General features: G+C 39.7%; 1 protein-coding gene across 1 annotated transcript in view; it reads left to right on the plus strand.

The window, feature by feature from the left end:
* Positions 1-382: 382 nt before the first annotated feature.
* ACP3 (acid phosphatase 3) overlaps positions 383-25,304 on the plus strand; it is a 51,358-nt gene continuing 26,436 nt past the window's right edge. The window contains exons 1-5 of the mRNA XM_004036317.5: positions 383-895; positions 11,638-11,733; positions 15,016-15,102; positions 15,561-15,713; positions 20,825-20,923. Of these exons, the coding sequence (XP_004036365.4) occupies positions 776-895; positions 11,638-11,733; positions 15,016-15,102; positions 15,561-15,713; positions 20,825-20,923 (555 nt within the window). The 5' untranslated portion in view covers positions 383-775. The remainder of the gene's footprint in view (positions 896-11,637; positions 11,734-15,015; positions 15,103-15,560; positions 15,714-20,824; positions 20,924-25,304) is intronic.

Genomic DNA, 25,304 nt, shown 5'->3' on the forward strand with positions numbered 1-25,304 from the left:
GTCAACACCTGTATTTCCTTCCAAATTTCAGTCCTACAACTTTGGACTCCCGACAGATTAAGAATCACTGGTCTAAGGTTTCTAAAGTCAGGGTAGATCCCTTTTCCAAGTGACAGCCACAAATCCAATGCTGTATCATACCCTATCTAAAGAAAAGATAAAAGTAAACTGGCTTGGCACAGTGGCTTATGCCTGTAATCTCAGCACTTTGGGAGGCCAAGGCAGGCGGATCATGCGGTTAGGAGTTGGAGACCAGCCTAACCAACATGGTGAAACCCCATCTCTACTAAAAATACAAAAATTCGCCGGGTGTGGTGGTGCACGCCTGTAATCCCAGCTACTCAGGAGACTGAAGCAGAATTGCTTGAACCTGGGAGGCGGAGTTTGCAGTGAGCCGAGATTGTGCCACTGCGCTCCAGCCTGGGTGACAGAGCGAGACTCCGTCTCAAAAAAAAAAAAAAAAACAAAGATAAAAGTAAACTGAAAACAAGAATAGAAATGTCTGCTAACATGCTCTGTGACCTTGATCAACAGCTTTCCCCGCTCTTGGCCTTGGTGTCCTAACTTAAATGGGGAAACTGTGATCTCTCTCAGCTCAAAATTTACATGACATTATTTACATACCAAACCTGCCCTACGCTTCCTGGAAACTTTACTATTTATGAGTGTGGCTCCTCCTTCCCTTTCAATCCCTTAATTAAATAGCTTCCCCTCTACAGGCTTTTGAAGTGGTAGCAGTTCCTCCTAACTCCTGCCAGAAACAGCTCTCCTCAACATGAGAGCTGCACCCCTCCTCCTGGCCAGGGCAGCAAGCCTTAGCCTTGGCTTCTTGTTTCTGCTTTTTTTCTGGCTAGACCGAAGTGTACTAGCCAAGGAGTTGAAGTTTGTGACTTTGGTAAGTAGACTTTTCTCATTGCTTTTTCCTTAAAACTGTGTTCCCAGCAAAGTCTGATAAGGCAAGCGTCAGGTTTCATCTTATCCTTGGATTGTTTCCCAGAGACCAGGCTCTGTTCAAACTCAGAAGGTGAATAATCAAGTTTTGCAAGTTCCTCTTAATGAAGACCTAACGTGTCCTAACAAAAATATTTTTTGGTCGCTGTTTTTTTAGGGGTTGCTTTTTATTTGCTTTTGCTGATGTTATTTATTTACTTACTTTACAACTGCCTTGAATTCAGATTCCTTTTGACAGCCACACCAGTCCAGAAGAAGCCACAGCTGGCGCTGTTTATGTACCAAGAGCTGGCTTCATTCGATTTAATGATTATTTGTTTGCAAGCCAAAAAACAGTCATTTTCTGAATTAAGTAGTCCTTTCGCCTTTGTTTATCAGGAAATTAGAACAAATATTTGTAAACAACCTTGAAGCATAAAAGTGAATCTAAATTTGGAATTTTAGGATGATTTTCTGATATATAGATTTAGTTGACGATTAAAATCATTGGTACATGTGACCAGTTATGAAAAAAGGTGGGGGGTGGCTGATGCATAATATCAAGAAAAGAAAATATACTGTTGACATGTTTGAAAATAGATGGAAAGAGGGTTTGCAAAGTGAAGGGGATTCATCATGTTACCTAAGAGTCTGATTTTCTGTTTCTGTATCTTTTTTTCCTTCTGTTTCACTCTTTCTCTGCCTCTAAGCCTCTAAGCTGCTTCTTGCCTTTCCTCTCTCGTTTTCTTTCTCTTCCCTACATTTTTTTATTTGAGATAGTGAAAGTGGGATGATAAGTAGGTAAATTTTCTTTCTGTCAAGTATACTCAAAAATTATTTTTATAATTTGAAGGAAAGTCACTGTTTCCTTAAAAATTAAAGTTCAGGCTTTTTTTTTTTTTTCAGCATGGGATATTCAAAACTCTTTACTTTCTACAGAAAATATGATACCCATGTGCTTATTTGAATCATTATTCTTATAGTCCAGTAAATCCTTACTAGGTCATGAGTCAACAATGACAGAAAACTCAGTGAAACAAACTATCAATTTATTTACAAATGATTCACCAGCTGTCAGACTTCTGTGCAGAAAAAAATATATAATACTGTGTGCCTTCTTTAGGGAAAGCCATGTGAGCTAGGCTTGTACTTCTATCAGTAGTTTTCTTGCTAACATGTGCATGAAGCAAGTTTAGGGACTGTAGAAATTGTACTGCATCTGCCGTGCTTGTAATACTGTAAACCTGTGACAAGCTGGTTGAGCGGCAATCCTCTGAGAAATCCAAGTTACTCCAAGTTCACTGTACATGATGTATTCCCTCCTCCATGTTTTGCCCAAGTTAGCCCAGGCTAACTTCCTTTGACTACCAAATTGTTGTGGGTTTCCTATATTCAGGGACTGCAAGTTAATTCTTTCCTCAGGAAAGCCAAAATACAAAGCTAGCTCTCTTAGAACTAAAAAAATTAACAAATATTGCACAAAGCCAGTGTTAACTATTTTTTCCTACCATGATTTCCTTCCATTAATGGTAGATGAAGGGCCACTTAATACATCTTTCTTGGCCCTTATAAAACAACGTCCATCTAAGTACTTAAGCCAGTAAACATCAGTTTCTTATTTTTATTGACTAAAGAGAATATTTGACTATAGGTGGTTAATTTATACAAATGAGAAAACTCTTAGAAAATTATTAGGAGAACCAGAATTTTTTTAAAAGATGCCCATGATTAAAGTGGTAATATTAATGATAATAACCAATAGTCAATTGAGTGCTTACTGCAAGCACTTACCGCAATTGAGTGTTTACAAGGCACTGTTCTGAGTGTTCAATATGAATTGTATCACATAAGCCTGTCAACAATCCTCTAAAATAAGGTCGTTAAATAAAATATGGGATGACCATTTGAATTTGAACTTCAGATAAATAGCAAATAATTTTTTAGTCCCATGCAATATTTGGGCATCCTGTATGTTTATTTGCCAAATCTGGCAACCATTCTATAAAGTTTTGTAAAACTTATTATTCCTATTTTATAGATGAAGAAATTGAGGCACAAAAAGGTTAAGCATCTTGCCCATGGTCACACAGATGGAATGGTGGAGACAGAATTTGAACCCAGGCTCTCTGACCCCGGATGCCTTTCCCTTTATCACTAGACATGGTCTTTTCCTGCTGTGTGTATATAACCCAGCACATGGAGCTAGTCTGAGATCCCCCTGTAAGGTTTGCTGGATTAGCTTGACTCTGAATCAGCAGCTGGTTCCCTTGCTTTTCCTCTGTGATCCGAGAAAAATAAATCCTTCCCAATTCTGAAAAGCTGTTCTCAGCAGAAAGAGGAGGAAACTGTCCTTGGTTCTTGTTCTCAGACTAACTGAAGTGCCTGTGACCCATGAAATGCTAGTTTGACAAGTTGTTAACAGGTGTACATGGGGAAAAAATCAGTTTCAATAGTCAAGTTAGCTTTGGGAATAGAACTGGGTTAAACTGTGTTTAAAAGGTCTCTTTAATTCAGTAATCCTAAATCTTTAACATGCTAATATGCACTGTGGCTTTCAAGGAAAAGATCTAGTGTTTTCCAAACTGTGTTTTCAAAATTTTGATTACAGCATTCACCTCCCTCTTTTTTTCCCCAATGTCCTGTAGAAAACACTGAGATAACTGACATTTTAAACTTTATATGGAAAGAATAGTAAATATGGTGAATCTGGATGTCCTCATCAACCAGCTTCAAAGACTATCACCCATGCAATCTTGTTTCATCTACATAGCCACTCATTTCCCACACACACCCACTTGAGTTTTTTAAGTTATTTCATGCATCATATTATATCATCCAGAAACAGAAAAATGTCATTTTAAAGCATCCTGTCTCCCTAACCCAGAGAAAACCCACAAGTTCAGCTGATCCAAGACAGAAAAATTCCATCTCATTTCACCAGTGTTAAGAAAGGAATGATGACTTACAAGGTATACACTCTTCTCATTCTTCATGGTTGACTTTCTTCATGCAGAATTCTTAATCAAGTAATATAATATTCTTGGGTTTTTTTTTTTTTTTTTTTGAGACAGAGTCTTACTCTGTCACCCAGGCTGGAGTGCAGTGGCGTGATCTCGGCTCACTGCAACCTCCGTCTCCCAGGTTCAAGTGATTCTCCAGTCTCAGCCTCCCAAGTAGCTGGGATTACAGGCATGCGCCACCATGCCTGGCTAGTTTTTGTATTTTTAGTAGAGACGGGGTTTCACCACGTTGGCCAGGCTGGTCTTGAACTCTTGACCGCAGGTGATCCACCAGCCTCAGCCTCCCAAAGGGCTGAGATTACAGGCGTGAGCCACTGCGCCTGGCATAATATGATATTCTTGATGGAAGCAGCCTCCAAATTCTCAGCACATAATCTATACACTGGAATGGGTAACTTCCACATTATGGACATGAAGGACCTCCTAGCTACTAGGGAAGGTGGAGCTAGAGGATCACTTGAGCACAGCAGTGTGAGGCCACATTGAGCTAGGATCACACCATTGCACTCCAGCCTGGACAACAGGGAAAAACCCTGTCGCTTGGGTTGGCTTATAAAAAGAGGTACCAGAGGCTGGGTGCAGCAACTCACACCTGTAATCCCAGCACTTTGGAAAGCCGAAACAGGAGGATTGCTTGAGGCCAGGAGTTCAAGACCAGGCTGGTTAACATAGTAAGACCTCATCTCTGCAAAAAAGAAAAAAAAAAAGATGGACCAGATAAAATTCCACTGAAAAGCAAAAATCAGGTCTCCTGCCTCAGTTCACAAACAACCTTACATACAATCTCTCTCCCTCGCTGTATGGCTCCTAATCACTATATCCAAGGAACAGCCAAGCTGTCTGGAGACCACAGGTTTTTCAAAGACATTTGCCGGAAACAGCACGGTGTGCTGAGAGTTGGTACTGAGCCAGCTCAGTTCAGTTTGCTTACATGAGCTTCTCCCTAGATTTATGCCAATGCATTTCACAAATTTTCAGGGTGCATTTGGCCAAGACATTTCAGCCAACCAGGTTATTCCTGTGGGTGCTTCTCAGTATCCTAAATGCAAAGGAATAATTAATTATTCCTCTCAGCCAAGGAAATAAAAGTAGGGAGAGATGATTAGAAATTAACAGAGGTATGTCTCGAAGGAGAGTGCTGTTTCCCATTGCTCAATATGTAGTGCTCATTTGCCCTATATGCTGCAAATTATTGTCAGCAGGAAAGGAAGTATATATGGTAGCTAAGCTAAATGTCTGAATAATATAACAACAAAAATAATTATAACAAATATAATAATAAATCCCATATATCTAATGCATCCTGTGTGCTCGGTATTATACTGATGGCTTTACATATATTACACATTTAATTTTCATGATGCTCCTGGATGAGAAATAATGCTTTTGTGTTTTACACGAAAGGAAATTGAGGAAAGGAAAGGGAAATTGAGGCATGCAGAATGTTAAGTTAAATCATTTTCCCAAGGTCACCCAGCAGGACCTTGACAAAGCAGGAGTTTGAACCCAGGTCTAACCAACTGAAAACCCAGACCTTTTTTGATATATCATACATCTTCTATACAACACAATACACAGTTTTTACAGCTTCCCTTATTTGCAGGCCTCTGTGTTCGTCCCAGTCTCTGGATCAAAGTCTTATTAGACTTGTCCTGATTGCTTCACGGGGAGTACAGAACATATTCTCATGCTGATTCCTTTCAAGGTCAGCCAGCTTTCCTTCTAACCTCTGAAATGACACTCATTTACATTACTCAATTATTTCTGCCCAAACTATTTTATTTTTAATTTTCTTTACCAATGGATTTATTTCTTAGGTCCTAAAAGAAGAAAATAAAATAGACTTCTACTCATAGTTATCTTTGTGCATCAAGAGATTTTCACAACTTAGAGTATACCCTAATAAAACAATAAGAAGAATTTAATGGTAGGAGATAGGGTTCCTTTTAGGACTTCCAGAATCATCCCAAAGTTTTATGATGTGTCTCCAATTCCAAACCTGAAAGGAGAACATGATGGTTTATGAGACTTCAATCCAGTCTGGAAGCAGACTCACTGTTCTAGAAGCAAAGGCACAAATGAATAGGATAGAGACTGCTACAATTTGAATGTTTGTCCCCTCCAAAACTCATGTTGAAACTTAATCCCAATGTAACAGCCTTAAGAGGTGGGGCCTTTAAGAGGTGATTGGGCCATGAGGGCTCTACTCTCCTGATGGATTAATGGATTAACAGATTAATGGATTGATAGGTTATCACAGAAGTGGGTGAGTTATCATGTCAGTGAGTCTATCATAAAAGCCAGTTTGGCTCTCAGTGTGCCCCTTCTTGTCCTGTCATGCCTTCTGCCATGTTATGACACAGCACAAGGCCCTCACCAGAAGCTGACTAGATGCAGCTGCCTGATCTTGGACTTCCTAACCTCTAGAATTGTGAGCAAAATAAACCTCTTTCCTTTATAAATTTCCCAGTCTCAGGTATTCTGTTAAAGCAACAGAAAATGGGCTAAGACAGAGGAGAAAGACAAGAAGATGAAAGAAAGGAAAAAAAAAAAAAGCACACATAGCACACCTTGCTGATAAATAAGGATGACAATCAAAAACCCTCATGAAATGAGAAGATTGGAAAGAAATCCATAAGGTACCTGGAAGTACTAGACCCAATCCAAGATTCATCTATTCATCAGAACAGGCCTTTTTTGCATATTACTATGTTCCAGGCACTGTTTGGGGTTATAGCAGTGCTTGTGACAGCAAGGGTTCTGCTTTCAAGGAGTTTCTAGGGAGAGGGAGGGAGCCAGATTTTTTTTTAATTTTAGTAAAAACAAAAAATAAGAAAACATCGGGAATATTTATTTGAAATAAAACAGTGAGATAAGATAGAGATTGAGCAAGAATTATAATGATGGTCAAGGGATGTCTCTCTGTAAAGGTCAAATTTTCAGGACAGACCTCAAATTGATGAGTGGTGTGTATGCTGAGAGAAGAAGCAGACTTGAGACATTCAAAGCAGACAGGACATCAAGAGCAAAGGCCCTGAGGCTGGAGCAAATTTAGTATATTGGATGTAACAGCAGGAGGGCCCATGTGGGTAAGCTGAGGACATCAAGGTGAGAATATCAAGGTGGGTAGGGACCAGATCAGGTAAGATCTTGTGAGCCCTTGTAAGGACTTTTAATTTATGCAAAGAGCAATAGAACATGATATAATGTCTAAGAGTGATGAGGATATAAAAGAAACAAGACTAGCCACATACAAGTTGATAATTGTTGGAGACAGTGGTGGGCTCATGATAAAAATCTCCACTTTTAGGCTGGGCACAGTGGCTCACGCCTGTAATCCCAACACTTTGGGAGGCCAAGGCGGGTGGATCACCTGAGGTCAGGAGTTCGAGACCAGCCTGGCCAACATGGCGAAACCCCGTCTCTACTAAAAATACAAAAATTAGCCAGGCGTGGTGGCAGGTGGTTGTAATCCCAGCTACTTGGGAGGGTGAGGCAGGAAAATCATTTGAACCTGGGAGGCAGAGGTTGCAGTGAGCCAAGATCATACCATTGCACTCCAGCCTGGGCAACAAGAGCAGGACTCCATCTCAAAAAAAAAAAAAAAAAAAACTCCACTTTTGTATATCTTTACATTTTCCACTGGATATAGCCTCGACTGTACACACCAGGTTCTCCACACCCTAAGCCACAAGCCAGATTTGTTTAGCAGATTCAATGGAGCAGGTTCATTCATGGGGGCACCAAACCAAAAGTCCTTTTAAAAACAGTTACCTATGATTTAAAAGTGTGAAGTGATTGTAGTATGGTGGGGAAACAGTGGGCCAACTATCATGAGAATTAGGAGATCTGGACAGCTACATGATCTCTTTGATCATATATAATTTTCTTACTTGCTCAGTGCAGCAGTAGTGCCAACCTGTCCTCAGAGGGGGATGTAATAATTAAAAGAGGTAGCAGGGGAAAATTCTACAAACCATGGAGGGTTGTGCAAATGTAAGGAATTATTATTTTTTTATTGTTATTTTTATTTATTTATTTTGAGACGGAGTCTCACTCTGTCGCCAGGCTGAAGTGCAGTGGCACGATCTCGGCTTACTGCAACCTCTGCCTCCCAGGTTCAAGTGACTCTCCTGCCTCAGCCTCCTGAGTAGCTGGGACTACAGGCATGCGCCACCACACCCAGCTAATTTTTGTATTTTTAGTAGAGATGGGGCTTCACCATGTTGGCCAGGATGGTCTTGATCTCCTGACCTCGTGATCCGCCTGCCTCGGCCTCCCAAAGTGCTGGGATTATAGGCATGAGCCACTGTGCCTGGCCAGGAATTGTTATTATCTTGGATGTCTTTCTATTACAATTACCACTACTACTGTAAAAATCCTAATTGCTAATAAAGTATTTTTAGGTTTTTAAAGGATTTCATAGAGTATGATTGCTGGACTGAGCACAGAGGTAATAATTGGTAGAGCAGCAGTTAAGAAGATTGCTCTACCACAGAATTAAAAGAACGTCTTCGCATAGTCCAAGAACTCCAGCTGAATTTTGAAACTCCAAAAGCTCAAGAAACACCAGCTTCACATTTGCCTGCGGGAGGGGTGTGTGCACACATTTTGATTTCCAGCCCTGGAAGTGGAGAATGGTTTATTAAGTGTTTCTCCAGGACATCCCTTCCAAAGGGTTGACAGCATGTTTGAGCAACTACCTTGGAAACACTTAAAACCTACTGAAATGTAGGGGAGTACAATTATTTCTGAACTATGGGCCAGAGTGAGAAAACTTGCCCAAGTCTCATGATTATGTTCCAGTTCTCTGCTCTTCAAAACACTCTGCTAAGGTGACCACACTTGTTTTTCTCTCTCAGGCCATTCTGTCGTTTAGTTGCATAACCTCAGTTCTATTCTTTCAATAATATACATAGTTCACAGTGCCTTCGGGGTAGTTTCCGTATCAAGGTTTTGGTTTCTTCTGATACAAAACACACACACACACACACACACACACACACACACACACACACACACACACACACACCCCTTCCAATCCTAGAGGAAAAGAGTATATTAAGTAGAGTTAATAAAGAAGCGTTAGATCCCAGACCATTCAGATTTAGCTGGTGGGACTGTGAGGAGTGTGATCATGCAGAAATGAAGCTCTCACAGGTGGTTAAGTACGCTGGAGTTGGAGGCACAGCCTGTGTTTGAATATCCACTCTACCACTTCTTATATGCTGTGTGAGTTCAGACAGGTCACTTAACTAAGCTAAACTTCCTCATTTGTGAAATGGAAATAATAATAGTAACTGCTTTGTGGAACTGATGAGAAGATTACATCTATGAGAAGCACTTAGCACAGTTTCCAGGACAGAGTGAGTGTTCAAAAAATGTTAAGGAGTTACCGTTGTGGTTATAGGTTGGTGGGAAGCATTGTAAATTATTTTATTACAATGTCTCTCACCTGACTTCTCTTTGGCTAACTCAGTGGCTCTCAACTTGGGGTGATTTTCTGCCCCTATGGCAGAAAATGTGCCTTTTTCAGTTGTCACAGCTGGGGAATGTTACTGGCATCTGGTGGGTAAAGGCTAGGGATGCTGCTAGACATTCTACAATACACAGGACAACCCCCACAACAAAGAATTATCTAGCCCAAAATGTCAACAATGCTGAGGTTGAGAAGCCCTAGAAACTAAAACAGTGTGGGGTTTGTAATTTATTGAAACCATGTAACAACTTTAGTTATTCAAAGACACATTTACCTGGGATATAAAAACTCTAAAATGTACTTCAGTTGTGGAAAGAGGCATCAATGATTAACCATAATCATTTCTGATCATGACCAAGTCACCCCTGAGACTAGTAACTGCAGGTGCTCACAAAAAAATATGCAGCTGTCCTTCCTGCCTTCAGGGGATCATTCATGAAAGTAATTTCTCACCTGACCAAAATGATTGCTTAACATTTATTGCATCATTGCCCCTGTTTCTGTAGACTGTTCTACTGAAGTTTTAATTTGTCACTAGTTTAAAGGGCCAAAATATCTGTTTTCTTCAGATATTAGAGACACAAAACAAGTATCTCCCACTTTCTTGGAATTCCTTCTCAAAAATGACTAAAGTCTGAGACTGTTTTCTTATTTAATGTCTATTGAATTCTGTTTTACAGAATTTCAAAAGAGCAGGTTCTTAGCTTACTTTTCAATGGAACATTTTAGCCAGGTAGTATAAGTACAGGTACGGGTAACCTCAGATAAATCAAGGTGTTATGCAGCTGTCTCTATATTAAAAATATTTGCTGACATCAGTGTAGACTTCATCTTGTAGTTCTTCAGTGTTTTCTTTCCTTATCTTTTGCTCATAAGATGGCTTTGTGTTTGGTTTGATATTATACTGAGAAAGCATATTAGAATCAAAGCACCAAGATTTCAAAAGTCCAGACTACTCTTCCCAAAGAGAAATGTGCAATCACAATAGCATGACATGGGTACAAATATAGAAGTATGTTATTAAAGTATTGAGAATTAGCTTTCCTAACCTCCCCACCTGCAATCTTTTACTCCTAATCTCCAAAAAATGAACAAATCATTGGCTCAAAATGGTCACAAATTGTATGTGGTGTTAAAAATCTATTATTTTTATTGTATATAAAATGTTGCCAGGTGTGGTGGCTCATGCCTGTAATCCCAGCACTTTGGGAGGCCAAGGCAGGTGGATCACTAGGTCAGGAGTTCAAGACCAGCCTGGCCAACATGGTGAAACCCCATCTCTACTAAAAATACAAAGATTAGCTGGGTGTGGTGGCATGTGCCTGTAATCCCAGCTTCTCGGGAGGCTGAGGCAGGAGAATCGCTTGAACCCGGGAGGCAGAGGCTACAGTGAGCCAAGATGGTGCCATTGCACTCCAGCTTGGACGACAGAGCGAGAGTCAGTCTCAAAAAAAAAAAGAAAAAGTTATACTAGTTGGGTGCGGTGGCTCACACCTGTAATCCCAGCACTTTGGAAGGCCGAGGCGAGTGGATCACCTGAGGTCAGGAGTTCGAGACCAGCCTGGCCAACATGGTGAAACTCCGTCTCTACTAAAAATAAAAAAATTAGCTGGGCGTGGTGGCAAGCGCCTGTAGTCCCAGCTACTCAGGTGGCTGAGGTGGGAGAATTGCTTGAACCTGGGATTCGCCACTGCACTCCAGCCTAGGCAACAGAGAAAGACACTGTCTCAAAAAAAAAAAAAAAAAGTTATAACGCTATTACTATAATCATTAAGGGAAGAATATTTCTTATCAGAGTTTGTCTGCAGTAAAGTACTCTTGTCAGCTTTGTGTTCCTTTCTGTCCTATCTTATGTACAAACCGATCTCCATTATGTGTCACCTGCCTTCTAATGGCTGATCATCTTGATTCTTACATTACCTGAAACACAGTGAAAGTGTTAGTGAGCTTAGAATAGTGGTTCTTAACTAGAGATTTATCCAGGGAGATTTTTCAAATCCTGATGTCCTGGCCACATCCCAGACTAATTAAATAAAAATCACTAAGGTTGAAAGCCAGTCCTCAGAATCTTTTAAAACTCCTTAGGTGATTACAATGGGAAGCCAAAGTTAAAACCAATGATTTAGAAAAAAAAAAAACTATTATAATGAGCAGAAGCAAAACACCCAAGTGACGTCTGTAACATCACTCTCTCACATCTATTTTCAGGTGTTTCGGCATGGAGACCGAAGTCCCATTGACACCTTTCCCACTGACCCCATAAAGGAATCCTCATGGCCACAAGGATTTGGCCAACTCACCCAGGTTGGTTGGACTTTTAGCTAAAGATTGTTGATGAAGCTGGGTGTGGTGGCTCACACCTGTAGTCCCAGCACTTTGGGAGGCCAAGGCAGGCGGATCAACTGAGGTCAGGAGTTCGAGACCAGCCTGGCCAACGTGGTGAAACCCTCTCTCTACTAAAAATACAAAAATTAGCCAGGATTGGTGGTGGGCACCTATAATCCCAGCTACTTGGGAGTCTGAGGTAGGAGAATCGCTTGAACCTGGGAAGTGGAGGTTGCAGTGAGCCGAGATCGCACCATTGCACTCCAGCCTGGGCAACAAGAGTAAAACTCCATCTCAAAAAAAAAAAAAAAAAAAAAAAGATTCTTGATGAGTCTCAAGGGGAAATGTATATAGAATTGTCTGTTTTGATATTTTTTGCCCTTCTGGCTTTATTAAAATATAAGAGATGTACATGAACAAAGACTATATGAGCTTAGAAATGCTGAAGAGAGCCAAGTGGTAATCATAAGCCAGGATTTGAATTTCTTAGGCTTCACATGAGAAAGTGAAAAATAGTCTTGTAATCAATAAGCTGAATCAACAGCATTGGGAAACATGATTCCCCAAAGTGCTGATATCAGAATATGATTTCTTGTCAGCTGGATATATTGGGATTCGACCTTCCTTATAAGTGGTCAGTTAAACACAGGGAGCCCTACTTTCTGAAGAGCATCTAAGGAGAAGGTGAACTGGGGAGCAAAGCCATGTTTAGTCACTGTTCCAAAGCCCTATTCCCTTTGCTTGTAAGATTGGATGACTCTTCTGTTTGGAGCCACAAGGCCAGGTGAATTGCTTCTGTCCTGATCTGTTTAAATATATTAATTAAGAAAATGTCACAGAATCTTTAGAGTAGAATGTCTCAAAAACTAACGGGTCTTAATCCTGCCAAAACATTGGGATTATCTGGAGAGGTTTAAAAAATATATTGATGTCTGCCCGGGAGGTTCTTATTTAACTGGTCTAGTATGTGTCCTGGGCATTGGGATTTTTAGAAGCTCCTTGGTGATCAGTTCACTCTAATGTGTAGCCAAGGCTGAGAATTTCTGCCCTGACTATATTTCATAGAGGAGAAAACTCAGGCAGGCTATTTGAGACCAGCATCTTCTGTCTCCCAGGTCAAAGCTCTTCTCACCATAGCCTACCCATCTTCTGTCCCTTTGAATGAAAGAGAGGCTACAAAAATTCAGATTTGCTTGTTAATACCTATGGCTATGTATAGACTCCTGTTCTGTTGCTATGTTTTCCCATTAAGACCAAAAGATTCTTCTAGGCTGCAGGATCTGAGTTCTTCTTCTGAAGAACCTTGATTACCCATCAGATTCTATTAGGGCAGTATTTCTCAAGCTTCCATGTGCAAATGAATCACTTGGGAATCTTGTCAAAATGCAGATTCTAATTCAGCAGGTCTGATGTGGGACCTGCAATTCTGCATGTCTAACATACTCCCAAGGATGACAATGGCACTGGTACATGGACCACATTTGAAGTGACAAGGTTCTAGGGCTCAGATTCCTACCCTTGTCTAGGTACTTTTTTTTTTTTTTTTTTTTTTGAGATGGAGTCTCACTCTGTCCCCGCAGGCTGGAGTGCAGTGGCTCAATCTCAGCTCACTGCAGCCTCTGCCTCCCAGATTCAAGCAATTCTCGTGCCTCAGCCTCCCAAGTAGCTGGAACTACAGGACAGCACCACCACGCCTGGCTAATTTTTTATATTTTTAGTAGAGATGGGGTTTCGCCATGTTGCCAAGGCTGGTCTCAAACTCCTGAGCTCAGGCAATCCACCCACCTTGGCCTCCCAAAGTGCTAGAATTTCAGGCCTGAGCCACCACACCCAGCCTTGTCTAGGTACTTTAAATCTACATAACCATAAGATGATGGCTGTCTAGATCAGTGTCTAGGTACTTTTAATCTGCCTTGTCTAGGTATTTTTAATATGCATAATCATAAGATGATGGCTGTCTAGATCAGTGGTTTTTAAAGTGTGGTCCCTGGACCAGCAGCATCACCATCACGTGGGAACTTCTCAGTAACGTAAATTCTTCACGCAATACCCGGTGAACCATAAACTTTGGAATTAAAGCCCAGAAGTCTGTGTTTTATTGAGTCCTCCAGGTGATTCTGTGCATGCTAAAGTGTGAAAATCACTGCTTCATACAGACGACTATTTAAAAAGTCAGCTGTAAGAACACAATTAGACCTAAAGTACCTGCTTCTCCGCTACTCAGGTCATGGTATATTATTCCTTTCCCACCTTGTCCCCATCCTAGATGGGAAGTGATTATAGTGGTTGTCAAGCAAATGACAAGTGTGACAAGCAAATGACAAGTGGGACCAAGCAGCAGCCACCGTAACAACCTCCTCTCTGGCTCCCAAAGCTCTAGTAAGGCTCTGGATTAAAGACAAACTTGAATGCTGCATTTCCAAAGCATGGTGCTCTACTATGTGCATCTGAATCACTTGGGAGACTTGTTAAAATGCAGATGTCAGGGCCCCACTCAGGAACTAATGAGCTGGAATCTCTGATGGAGATGCTGAGGAATCTGCGTTTCAACATGCACCGCTGGATAATTTTGTTTCTGATGCACAGTAATGGTTGTGAACCACTGAGCTAATGCAGTGCATCTCAGTGATTACTGTCCATCAGAAGCTTGTTAAAAAATATTCTTGAGCTCCACCCCCAAAGGTTCTGGTTCAGTAGGTCAAGGGTGGGGCCCAAGAATTTGATTTCTATAATGCTTTTAAGTGAAGCCAATACAGACCACACTTAGAGTAACATGCTCTAATTTTTTTATGAAGCAGGAATTGATAAACTGGGCAGATAGTAAACCATTGCCCACAGAGGTTGAAAGAGACTTTCAGATTCATCGAGTCTAATCTCATCAGATGGTTGAGCTTCTTCCACAAAATCCCCACCAAGTGGGTCTCTTTGAATGCTCTACCAACAAGGATCCCACTACGTCAGAGATGAACCATTTACTTAAATCAGATCAATCACCCAACTATCAACTAAGCACTTACTATGTGCAAGTCTCTATGTTAAGTGCTAATGAAGATAAATGAGTTTTCTCAGGGAGTCAGGAAACTGTAACTAAAGAGTACAGCTCTTTTGTTTTCACTTAAATATGTGTCATTATTGTGGAACTATTAAACCACACCATTGTTCACTCTACACACATAATGAAAAAAAATCAACAAATTTTTATGATAGTGTGATTCATAGAACTTACTTTCATTAATTTTTGCTTTTATTTTTTTCCCATAGCTGGGCATGGAGCAGCATTATGAACTTGGAGAGTATATAAAAAAGAGATATAGAAAATTCTTGAATGAGTCCTATAAACATGAACAGGCAAGTTGGGGAGCCAAAAGTGGGAACTTTGATCTTTGAAATAATTAAAATAATTCTGCATATATAAAAGTGCTTTGCCTGTTTTCCAAGGAACTTATACAAGTCAGAGGTCTTGTTTACAAATATATTCCTCTTTATGCAACTTTTTGTTCCAAAAAGTTTGTGAATATGAGTAATTTCAAGATTTTATGAACACCTGAATAAATACTTTGGCTTGACAAGTAGCCACTGCTTAATTGATCTCATTTGTCAATTCAACTATTGGCCAACCAGGTTGCTTTGTACCATGATCATAATATTGCTCATTCCTTAACAAGTATTATGATTCTGATGTTAGCACAATGTCTGTAATATTTCACTGTGGGTGTCCTGTCCTTTCTCTAATACCTTGGCAGCTCTGTAGAAAAAAACCTCATGTTCCCTTTATGTTCGCTTCTGCTTTGATTTTCCTACCCTAGGTTTATATTCGAAGCACAGACGTTGACCGGACTTTGATGAGTGCTATGACAAACCTGGCAGCCCTGTTTCCCCCAGAAGGTGTCAGCATCTGGAATCCTATCCTACTCTGGCAGCCCATCCCGGTGCACACAGTTCCTCTTTCTGAAGATCAGGTCAGTACACTGGGAAAACCAGGAGATTTCAGATGGACCTAGAATGAGGAAGGCAGGCTACTCAGCAGTTGTGGATTTGGGAGTCTGGACACTCCTGGAGCTGTGCAGTTTTAATTCTTTCTTAAATAAAGATACAAAGGACAATTTAGGACGTGGAAAACCCTAGCTAAGAGAGAGTAGGAGCCAAATTTCTCTTTGGATCTGTATGATCCACTTTGTTTTGCCACTCTTGCAACTCTTGGCAATTTGCCCCCTCATCGTCATACACAGAGAGAGAGAGAGAGGGAGAGGGAGAGAGACGAGTCCCCCAGTGTTCTGCCTTAATTCCCAGGCTTTTGGTGCCCCAAACAGGTTTCTCCACTCTCCAGATTATCCAAAGATATTTATACCGCCAAACACTCCTCCACTCATGAAAATCCACATTCCTAGGTAGAGAAAAAAAGATTTGAGTGCATAATCATTGCCTAACATTTTATATGAATCATTGTGTTACCTTTCATAACAACTCTGAATGGACAATATTCTTGCTCTCCTTTTATAGTGAGGGAAATAAGTGCTTGGAGAGGTTAAATAACAAACAAATTGGTCCAAAGCAACACTGCTGGCAAGCATCACTCTGGGATTAAAACTAGGCCTATTTCATTCCAGAGCAATTTTCTTCCCTATAAAATCATGATTCTCAGACTTAGCTGCATATTAGGATCACGTGGTTTTTAAAAAAAATCCTGATGCCCAGGGCACTCTCCATAAGAAATCGGAATGTCTGAGGTTGGACCCAGGCATCAGTGTTTGAAAAATAATCTCCCTCGATGATTCCAGTGGGGAGCCAAGTTTGAGAACCAGTACTATAAACTAAGCTGCCTGAATGGGGCTGTTTGAGAGAAACTCTCAAACGTGTTTACACAGGGTGGGACCGACCAAGCTTTCTTTAATCTTTTCAGAGGAATGGGTATTTTTAAAGTAGTAATAGATAAATCTAACTAATCTTCCAGGTGTGAAACTTAAGGCTATATGAAAGAAATAGTTTGGGACAAAGAATCCCTTCCTAATTTCCCTGCAGTCCCATCATAGGCATGACCATCGCATCTCTTTATGGCTGAAGCTTAGCCTGACTGCTGGACCCAGACTTTTGCCCAGTGACCTCTGGGGTAGGTTACTATCCTCTTTGTCCTGCCAGTACCCCTAGAAATTTGACTTAATTGCTGCATCTAGGGACTTAAGGATTTTTCCCAAAGGCTGTGTAGAAAGTCACTGGAGTTAAATCTACTCCAACCATTTTTCTGCTGTTTCTTGAAAAGACAGGATGATTTATTTACATCTCTTTTCCTTCACAGAATCATGAGGGAAGTATTGTGATTACCAGTGTTCTTAAGCATTTGTGAATATTTTATTCCAAAAAGAAAAAAAATCACTTTACCAGCCTTTTCTGCAGAGATAAAGACTGGAGGTCAGGTGCGGTGGCTCATGCCTGTAATCCCAGCACTTTGGGAGGCCGAGGCGGGCAGCTCACCTGAGGTCAGTAGTTCGAGACCAGCCTGGCTAACATGGTGAAACCCCATTTCTACTAAAAATACAAATATTAGCTGGGCATGGCGGTGCACGCCTGTAATCCCAGCTACTCGGGAGGCTGAGGCAGGAGAATCACTTGAACCTGGGAGGTGGAGGTTGCAGTGAGCCGAGATCGCACCGTTGCACTCCAGCTTGGGCAACAAGAGTGAAATTCCGTCTCAAAAATAAATAAAAAACAAAACAAAACAAAGACTGGATAGCAGCACCAAAACTTAGCAAAATGTAGACCACAACAGCTATTTAACAATTAATCCTGAATGATAGTAATTAAATTACACAGAAAGAGAATGCAGGTGCTAGTAGAAGAGGAGGAAAGAAACAGGGAGAGTGAGGGAGAGAAAGAGGGAAGCAAGGAACATTATCTACCTATGGCTTCCATCTATCTGATTCACTAAGGTAAAAAAAATTCTCTCATATCAACTAAGAAATCTAATGAAACCAATCAACACTAGCTTATTCCTAGCATTTAGCTGTGCTGAATGCTGTAGAGAAATAGGAGGCGAAGTTTTTCTAATTTATAGTTTGATGAAAGCAAATTAGCATGTGTGAAATGTGTAGAAGACATTATAAGATGGCGGGCAATAATTTCAAGTACAAGCCACATATGCTGGGTGAAGTCAGAGAATGAGACTTACGTGCAGTTACCACAGGGCAGTCGTTCAGGTCTTCATAAAGAGAGTGAGAACTTGAACCAGACCTCAGAGGAGAGGGAGGAAGGAGAGGAAGGCAGCACAAAAACATGACCATGAGTGAATATGTAGAATGCCAGTTCTTCTGTGCCCAGAGTTCTTATTTAGAAAGAGAATGAAAATAAAATTGATTATATTGGACACAGATTAGATAATCCAAATTTAATAGCCAGGAGGAATCTTGAGTTCAAAGAAAGGCAGTGTGATGTTAGAAGAAGGGCTGAATTTGAAGTTGGAAAACCTACATCTGAGAGCCAACTACCACTTCAGATATATGACCTTGAGTAACCTCCGTAAACCTCAGTTTCCTTTCTGTAACATGGGAAAATAGCACCCACCCAACTTCTTCTTAGGGACTTGTGAAAGTCAAGTTAGTTAAAAAATGGAAAACACTATAAACTGCAAAATTCTGGACAGATGTCTCGGTGATTATTCTGTTTATTTTCAGCCTCACTCAATTTGTGGATGAAAAAAACTAACATCCAGGAAGTAATTAATTAAATTCCAGGCCTTTTAATGAACAGTCTTCTGCTTTTTCTCTTAACAATATAATTTCTCCTATGGAACAATTTGAAAGCCATGCATGCAAATTTAGACTAAAAGCAATGGACATAAAAGAAACCTGTATACATTCTTCAGTATTATGCACATGTGATGAGTGGTGCTTTTGGGCACTTGCCTGACAGTAGCTTGGACAGAAAAGACACTGGAGCCTCAGAGAATAACTATTGACGCAATTCTGGAATTAAGAAATAAGGCCTGAAATGAGATGGTAAAAGATGTTAGAGGAAGAGAAGCAAGGTAAGACAAGGTGACACACAGAATCAGAAATGATGAACAGGAAGCAACTTTTAAAATAAATGTTTTCTGAGTAGCTACTAATATGCCAAGCCCTGTGCTGGGCATTGACATTGCAGCAGTGAACAAAACAGACACGATCCTGGCTCTCGTCAAGTTTATATTTTATAGGAAATAGATGATAAAGAAGTAAAATAAAATAATGTCAGATGGCGATGAGTTCCTGGAAAGAAATGAAACAGGTTAATATGATAGAGACTGGCCCAGGATGGCTAGAAGAGGGGTAGAAGTCAATGGGGGAGTGTTCAAGGCAGGAAACAGTTTTAGGCAGAGCTCCTAAGCCAGTGCCTTCCGGGACAGCTGGAGAGGAGTGACAAGGGACAGTAATAGGAAAAGAGGGCAGTGCAGTTCCTAGAGGCCAACTCATGCAAACTCTTGATGTAGTCTGTGTGGTGGTGAGTTTTGATTTTATTTTAGGTAAAATGGAAAGCCAATGAAGGTCATGAACCACAAAATGACATGATCTGATTGATACTTTAAAAAGATTCATGCTTAAAAAATAATAATAGGCCGGGCGCGGTGGCTCACGCCTGTAATCCCAGCACTTTGGGAGGCCAAGGCAGGCGGATCACGAGGTCAGGAGATCGAGACCATCCTGGCTAACACAGTGAAACCCCATCTCTACTAAAAGTACAAAAAATTAGCCAGGCGTGGTGGCAGGCGCCTGTAGTCCCAGCTACTCAGGAGACTGAGGAAGGAGAATGGCGTGAACCCGGGAAGCAGAACTTGCAATGAGCCAAGATCGCGCCACTGCACTCTAGCCTGGGTGACAGAGCAAGACTCCGTCTCAAAAAAAAAAATAATAATAATAATAATAAAAGGTATTAGTGTAACTGCTGTGTGGAGAATGAATTAGGATGGCTGAAAGAGTGAACACTGATTTACCAAATAGGAAGTTCTCACAGTAGTTGAAACACAAGTTATGGTGGCTAGGACTGGGAGGGGACTATGAAGATAAAAAAAAGAGGTCTATTTTGAAATAGAAGGGGATATGTTTTGAAAATAGAGAAACAAAAGTGACTATGAAGTAGGTTGATAAATTCTGCCACTAGCAAAAGCAGAGAAAATTACAAAGAGGGAATGGTTAAAAATGAAGTTGAATTCATTTTAATATGATAGAGGCTGGGGAAGGATGGCTAGAAGAGGAGTAGAAGTCAGTTGGGGAGTGTTCAAGGCAGGGAACAGTTTTATGCAGAGATCCTAAGCCTATGCCTTCAGGGACAGCAAGAAGGCCCTTGTAACACGTACAAGTTTAGCCTTGTACATGTTAAATTTGAGGAAAAAAAAAATCCAAATTAGTTATTTCTACCAAGGGCTGGAAATACTGGACTAGTCACAGATGGAAAGTAAGGGCAACAAAATAAACTTGAGAGCCACAAACCTGTGGGTTACAGTTAAAATTATAAAACATTGTCAAAATTTAATTAATTTTAGGAAGTTCACTTTGTCCTCACAACAGGTTTTTGAAGTATATTTTTCTAAGTATTTAATACGTACTCTTAACAGTCTGCAAATTTGTAAAAACTGAAGTTAATGAGTGGTTAATTGACTTAAGATTTTTTCCAGAATCAAATTCCTTTCTCCATACATACATGCGTTGGGGTGTGTGTGTGTGTGTGTGTGTGTGTGTGTGTGTGTACAGATGTGCACCTACTGCAAGAAATGAAAGTGATTGGGAAGGAAGCAAGATAACAGTTATTCACGTGGAAGATTGAGAAGTGTAAATATTTACCACCAACAGCTCAGTTATATTATGGCAAGTTTATGAAAGAAAAAAAAAGGGTTTTCAATTCTGAATACATATCCTACTATTTTAAGACCTATAGATCATTTGATTCTTTCTCCCCAATTCTGGAATTTCCACTCAGCTCAAAACACATTTGAATCTTTTATTAAGGTTGCTTTGAACCTAATGAGGCTTAAAATATTGCTGCAGCATATTTAGCAAAGTTTTTCTGACTCATAACAGTTTTATGATTTTTCTCTTATCCTCAGTTGCTATACCTGCCTTTCAGGAACTGCCCTCGTTTTCAAGAACTTGAGAGTGAGACTTTGAAATCAGAGGAATTCCAGAAGAGGCTGCACCCTTATAAGGTTAAAAGCTAGTTTTGTTTAGTGGTACTTGTTAGTTTGTTAGTGGTACTTGAGTGTGAGGGCCAAGACACAAGATGAAGCTTTGGCTTCTTAAAAAGATGGGACGAATGCATCTGTCAGTGGCTGGTTACAGCAATGGGTTAGAATATTTAATGAGGGAGGTCATCACTCCTGCTTCCCTTCCCCGTACAGGGGTCACAAGCCAATAGACAAGCCAGTCCTTTTGAATCCTTTACTCATGGCCTTGAGAGGAGCCAGGTGTGAGTAAATGGCTGGATGAGAATAAATATAAGTCTAAAATCACCTGCTTTATTCAGGCTGAGGGGCTGGGATTATTGTCTTCATATACAAAGGATAGTCTTTTTTTTTTGTTTCTATTTTGCAAAATACCCATTTTCAGCACAATACAAAAGGTAGATATAATGCCATGTACTTTTTAAAATAATCTTTTGAATATAATACATTCATACTGTCCAAAAATTAGAAAATATCAAAAGGAATACAGTGGAAGCCTCCATGACCCCACAGGTAACCACTAGCATTATTTTCTAGTAGTCTTTTATGTATTTATTTTATGCAGTCTTTTATGTATTTTATGTAGTATTTTATGCAGTCTTACAATTTCCTTATGCATATACAAACATAAAAATATATTCTGATAGTTTCTTCTTTTGTTACACGAAAATGGTATACTATTCATAGGATTGGGCACCTTGGTTTTGTTTTTTTTTTTTTTCCATTTAAGAAAATATATTGGAAATATTTCTATATCTGTATGTAAAGAGTTTCCTCCTTTTCTTTCTTTTCCTTTTTTTTAACAAGTGTGTAATATTTATATTTATGCCATAATTTATTTAACCAGCCCCTATTGATAGGAATATGGGTCATTTTTCAATCTTTCATTTTTACAAACAGCATGTATGAATAACTTGTGCATCTAAATAGTTTCACAAGAATACCTGTGGGATAATATCCTAGAAGTAGACATTCTGGGTTAATCTGAAATATTATTAATTTACCCTCCAAAGAGGTTTTACTACTTTCTACTTCTATCAGCACTGCATGCAAATGCCCATTTCTCCACAACTTTGCCAACAGTATGTGGACCACTCTGGGGATATTTGCCAATCTGGTAAGTGGAAAATAATATCACTAGAAGCATCCATCCCCCCTAAAATTAGGAATAAGACAAGGAAGCTCACTATTATAACTACTGTACAACATCGTGCTATAGTACTTTTTTTCTTGTGATGAGTGAGTTTGGGTATCTTCATCTAGTTAAATACCATTTTTTGGTTTGTTTTTTGATATTGTATTTCTTTTTTAACTTTTATTTTAAGTTCAGGGGTACAAGTGCAGGTTTGTTATATAGGTAAACATGTGTCATGGGGGTTTGTTGTACAGATTATTTCGTCACCCAGGTATAAAGCCTAGTACTCAGTGGTTATTTTTCCTGACCCTTTGCCTCCTCCCACCCTTCACCTTCCAAGAGGCCCCAGTGTGTCTTCTTCCCCTCTATGTGTCCGTGTATTCTCATCAGTTAAATGCCATTTATATTTCCTTTTATATCAATATCCCTTGACTATTTTTCTTTTGGATGATTGATTTTCCTTTTACTAAGTTTTTAGAAGCTTTTTTGTATATATTTTAACATTTCTGTCTGTGATATTTTGTGTGTGAAAAAAACACACTCAATGTGTTTTTTCCTATTTTTCTCACTTGAAAACACCAATCAACACAGACAGAAGACTTCTGTGACCAAATATGGGGGATCTCTCTGCAAGAAAAGGTAGCCCGTTCTGCAGTAGACACCAGCTGGGTGGCCTCCAATTCAGTTTTGACACCATCTATTTGGAGATAGCATCAGATCCTACAGGTTGAGGGCTCAGGCCCCAAAACTGGCCGCCCCCAACCCGCCACCTCAGACACAGATGAAAGTCCAGACCTCCAAACTTCTGACAGGCTGGCTTTAAGTTGGGGTTCCCACAACTTCCTCTTTGGGTTCGATCAGTTTGCAGGGACAGCTCACAGAACTCAGGGAAACACAGTTACTGGTTATTACAAAGGATATTACAAAAGATATAAGGAAAAGGTCAAGGAGCTTGCCTGCCTTCTTCAGGACCACCACATTCCAGGAACCTCTAAGTGTTCAGCTCTCTGAAGGCTTTCTGAACCCTCTCCCTTTGGGCTTTTTATGGAGATTTCATTGCATAGGCATGATTGATTAAGCCACAGGCTATTAGCTATCAACTTAAATTTTAACTCCCTCCCCTCCCCAGAGGTTCTGAAGTAGGGCTGAAAGTCCCAACACTCTAATCCTGGCCTTGGCTTTCTGGTGACCAGCCCCTATCCTGAAGCTGGCCAGGGACTGCCAGCCATCAATCAATCATTGGCATGCAAATGACATACTTTGGAGACTCCAAGGATTTTAGGAATTCTATGGCAGAAAATGGAGATGAACACCAAATAGAAGGCCGGGCACAGTGGCTCACGCTTGTAATCCCAACACTTTGGGAGGCCAAGGTGGGTGGATCACCTGAGGTCAGGAGTTTGAGACCAGCCTGGCCAACTTAGTGAAACCCTGTCTCTACTAAAAACACAAAAAATTAGCCAGGCATGGTGGCAGGCGCCTGTAATCCCAGCTACTCAGGAGGCTGAGGCAAGAGAATCACTTGAACCCGGGAGGCGGAGGTTGCAGTGAGCCGAGATGGCGCCACTGCATTCCAGCCTGGGCAACAAGAACGAAATTCCATCTCAAAAAAAAAAAAAAAAAGACCAAATATATATTTCACAATATCACAGATAATGAATGGCATTTTTTAAAAAAAAGTTTGTCTATTAACTGCTTACCGTGTTCTTGCCATGTAGGTTCTGTATCGATGTATTCTTATATGGCTTCTATATTTTGAGTCATGTTTAGAAAAGCTTTCCCCACTCCTAGGTTATAAAGGAAATCTGCAATGCTTTCTTCTAATTCCACTCTAGCTTCATTTCTCATTTATATATTGAATTCATTTACAGTTCATACTGGTAGAAGGTATCCTGTTTAAGTTTTTTCCTGGAAGATTATCTAATTGCTCCATCATTGTTTATTGAATAGTTCATTTTTTTCCTACTTATTGAAGCTATTATATATTAAAATTCCCATAGGTGTGGGGTCTATTTATGTAATTTTTATTCTGTTTAATTTTTTATTAGCCAAAACTTGGGTTTTAACTATTAAGACTTTATAATATGCTTTAATATCTAAAGGGCTAGTCATCCCTCATTGCTTTTTCTGAGTTTCCATGGCTATGTTTTAATTTTCTTTGTGAACTTCAGAGTCAGCTTGTCTAGTTCCAAAAGTATTTTTTAATTTTTAGTATTTTCATTAGGATCATATTAAATTTATTTAACTTAGGGAGAATTTGCAACTTTTCACTGTCAAATCTTCCTAAGAATATGGTACATGTTCCTACTTGTTTTATCTTAAAGATTATTTTAGGGTTTTCTTCATATATGTCTTTACATTTTTTGTTAAGTTTGTTTCAGGTTTACAGTATCTCCAGATTTCAAAAATGTGTATCTCTGATTTCTTCCTTTTGCCTATTTGCACTGGCCACTACTTACAGTATAATGTTATGGGCAGTGTTGGTAGTGGGTATTCTTGCCTTATTTCTGATTTTAGAGGAGTTTTCCTAATAAGCATACAGGCTTTTAAACCAAAATAGACATATTTTTATCAAATTAAGGAAATATCCACCTTTCTTATTTTCTTGAGTGTATTTTTTTAAATCAATATTGGTTGTTTAATCTCCTGAATGATTGTTTTAACATTTTTTAATACAATCAAATTATTTTTCTCCTTGGATTAATTACAATGATTGATTACATTCATAGATTTACCAATGTTGAACAATCTTTACATTTCTCAAATCAAACCCATTTCCTTTTATGTGACATTGAATTACTTTCTGTTATTTTACTTACACCTTTTGCATTGATATTTACAAGTGGCATTGAACTAATAGTTTTATTTTGAGGGCAATCTTTGTCAGTATCAGTGTTACACTTAATTCATAAGAAGTTTTTGAAAGTTTTCTTTCATCTTCTATGCTCCAGAACAGTTAAAATAGCATTAGAATAATTTACTCTTGAAAAGCTTGGTAGAATTCCTCTATGACAGTCATCTGGCCCTGGAGCTTTTATGTTTGAGAAGATGGCAGTAGGAGCTCTTCAACAATAATTTCTATTATTTTATGAAAATCTATTGAGGTTAATATTGGCAAATTGTAGTTCCCTAGAAATTTCATCCATCAGACAGACAATATCTTCCAAAAGGCTTCCCAGAAATGGCTGCCAATTTCAGCAGTCAGATAGCTGAACATTGGGTCTCATTATT

Source organism: Gorilla gorilla, chromosome 2 (genome assembly GCF_029281585.2).
Source record: "Gorilla gorilla gorilla isolate KB3781 chromosome 2, NHGRI_mGorGor1-v2.1_pri, whole genome shotgun sequence".
Lineage (NCBI taxonomy): Eukaryota > Metazoa > Chordata > Mammalia > Primates > Hominidae > Gorilla > Gorilla gorilla.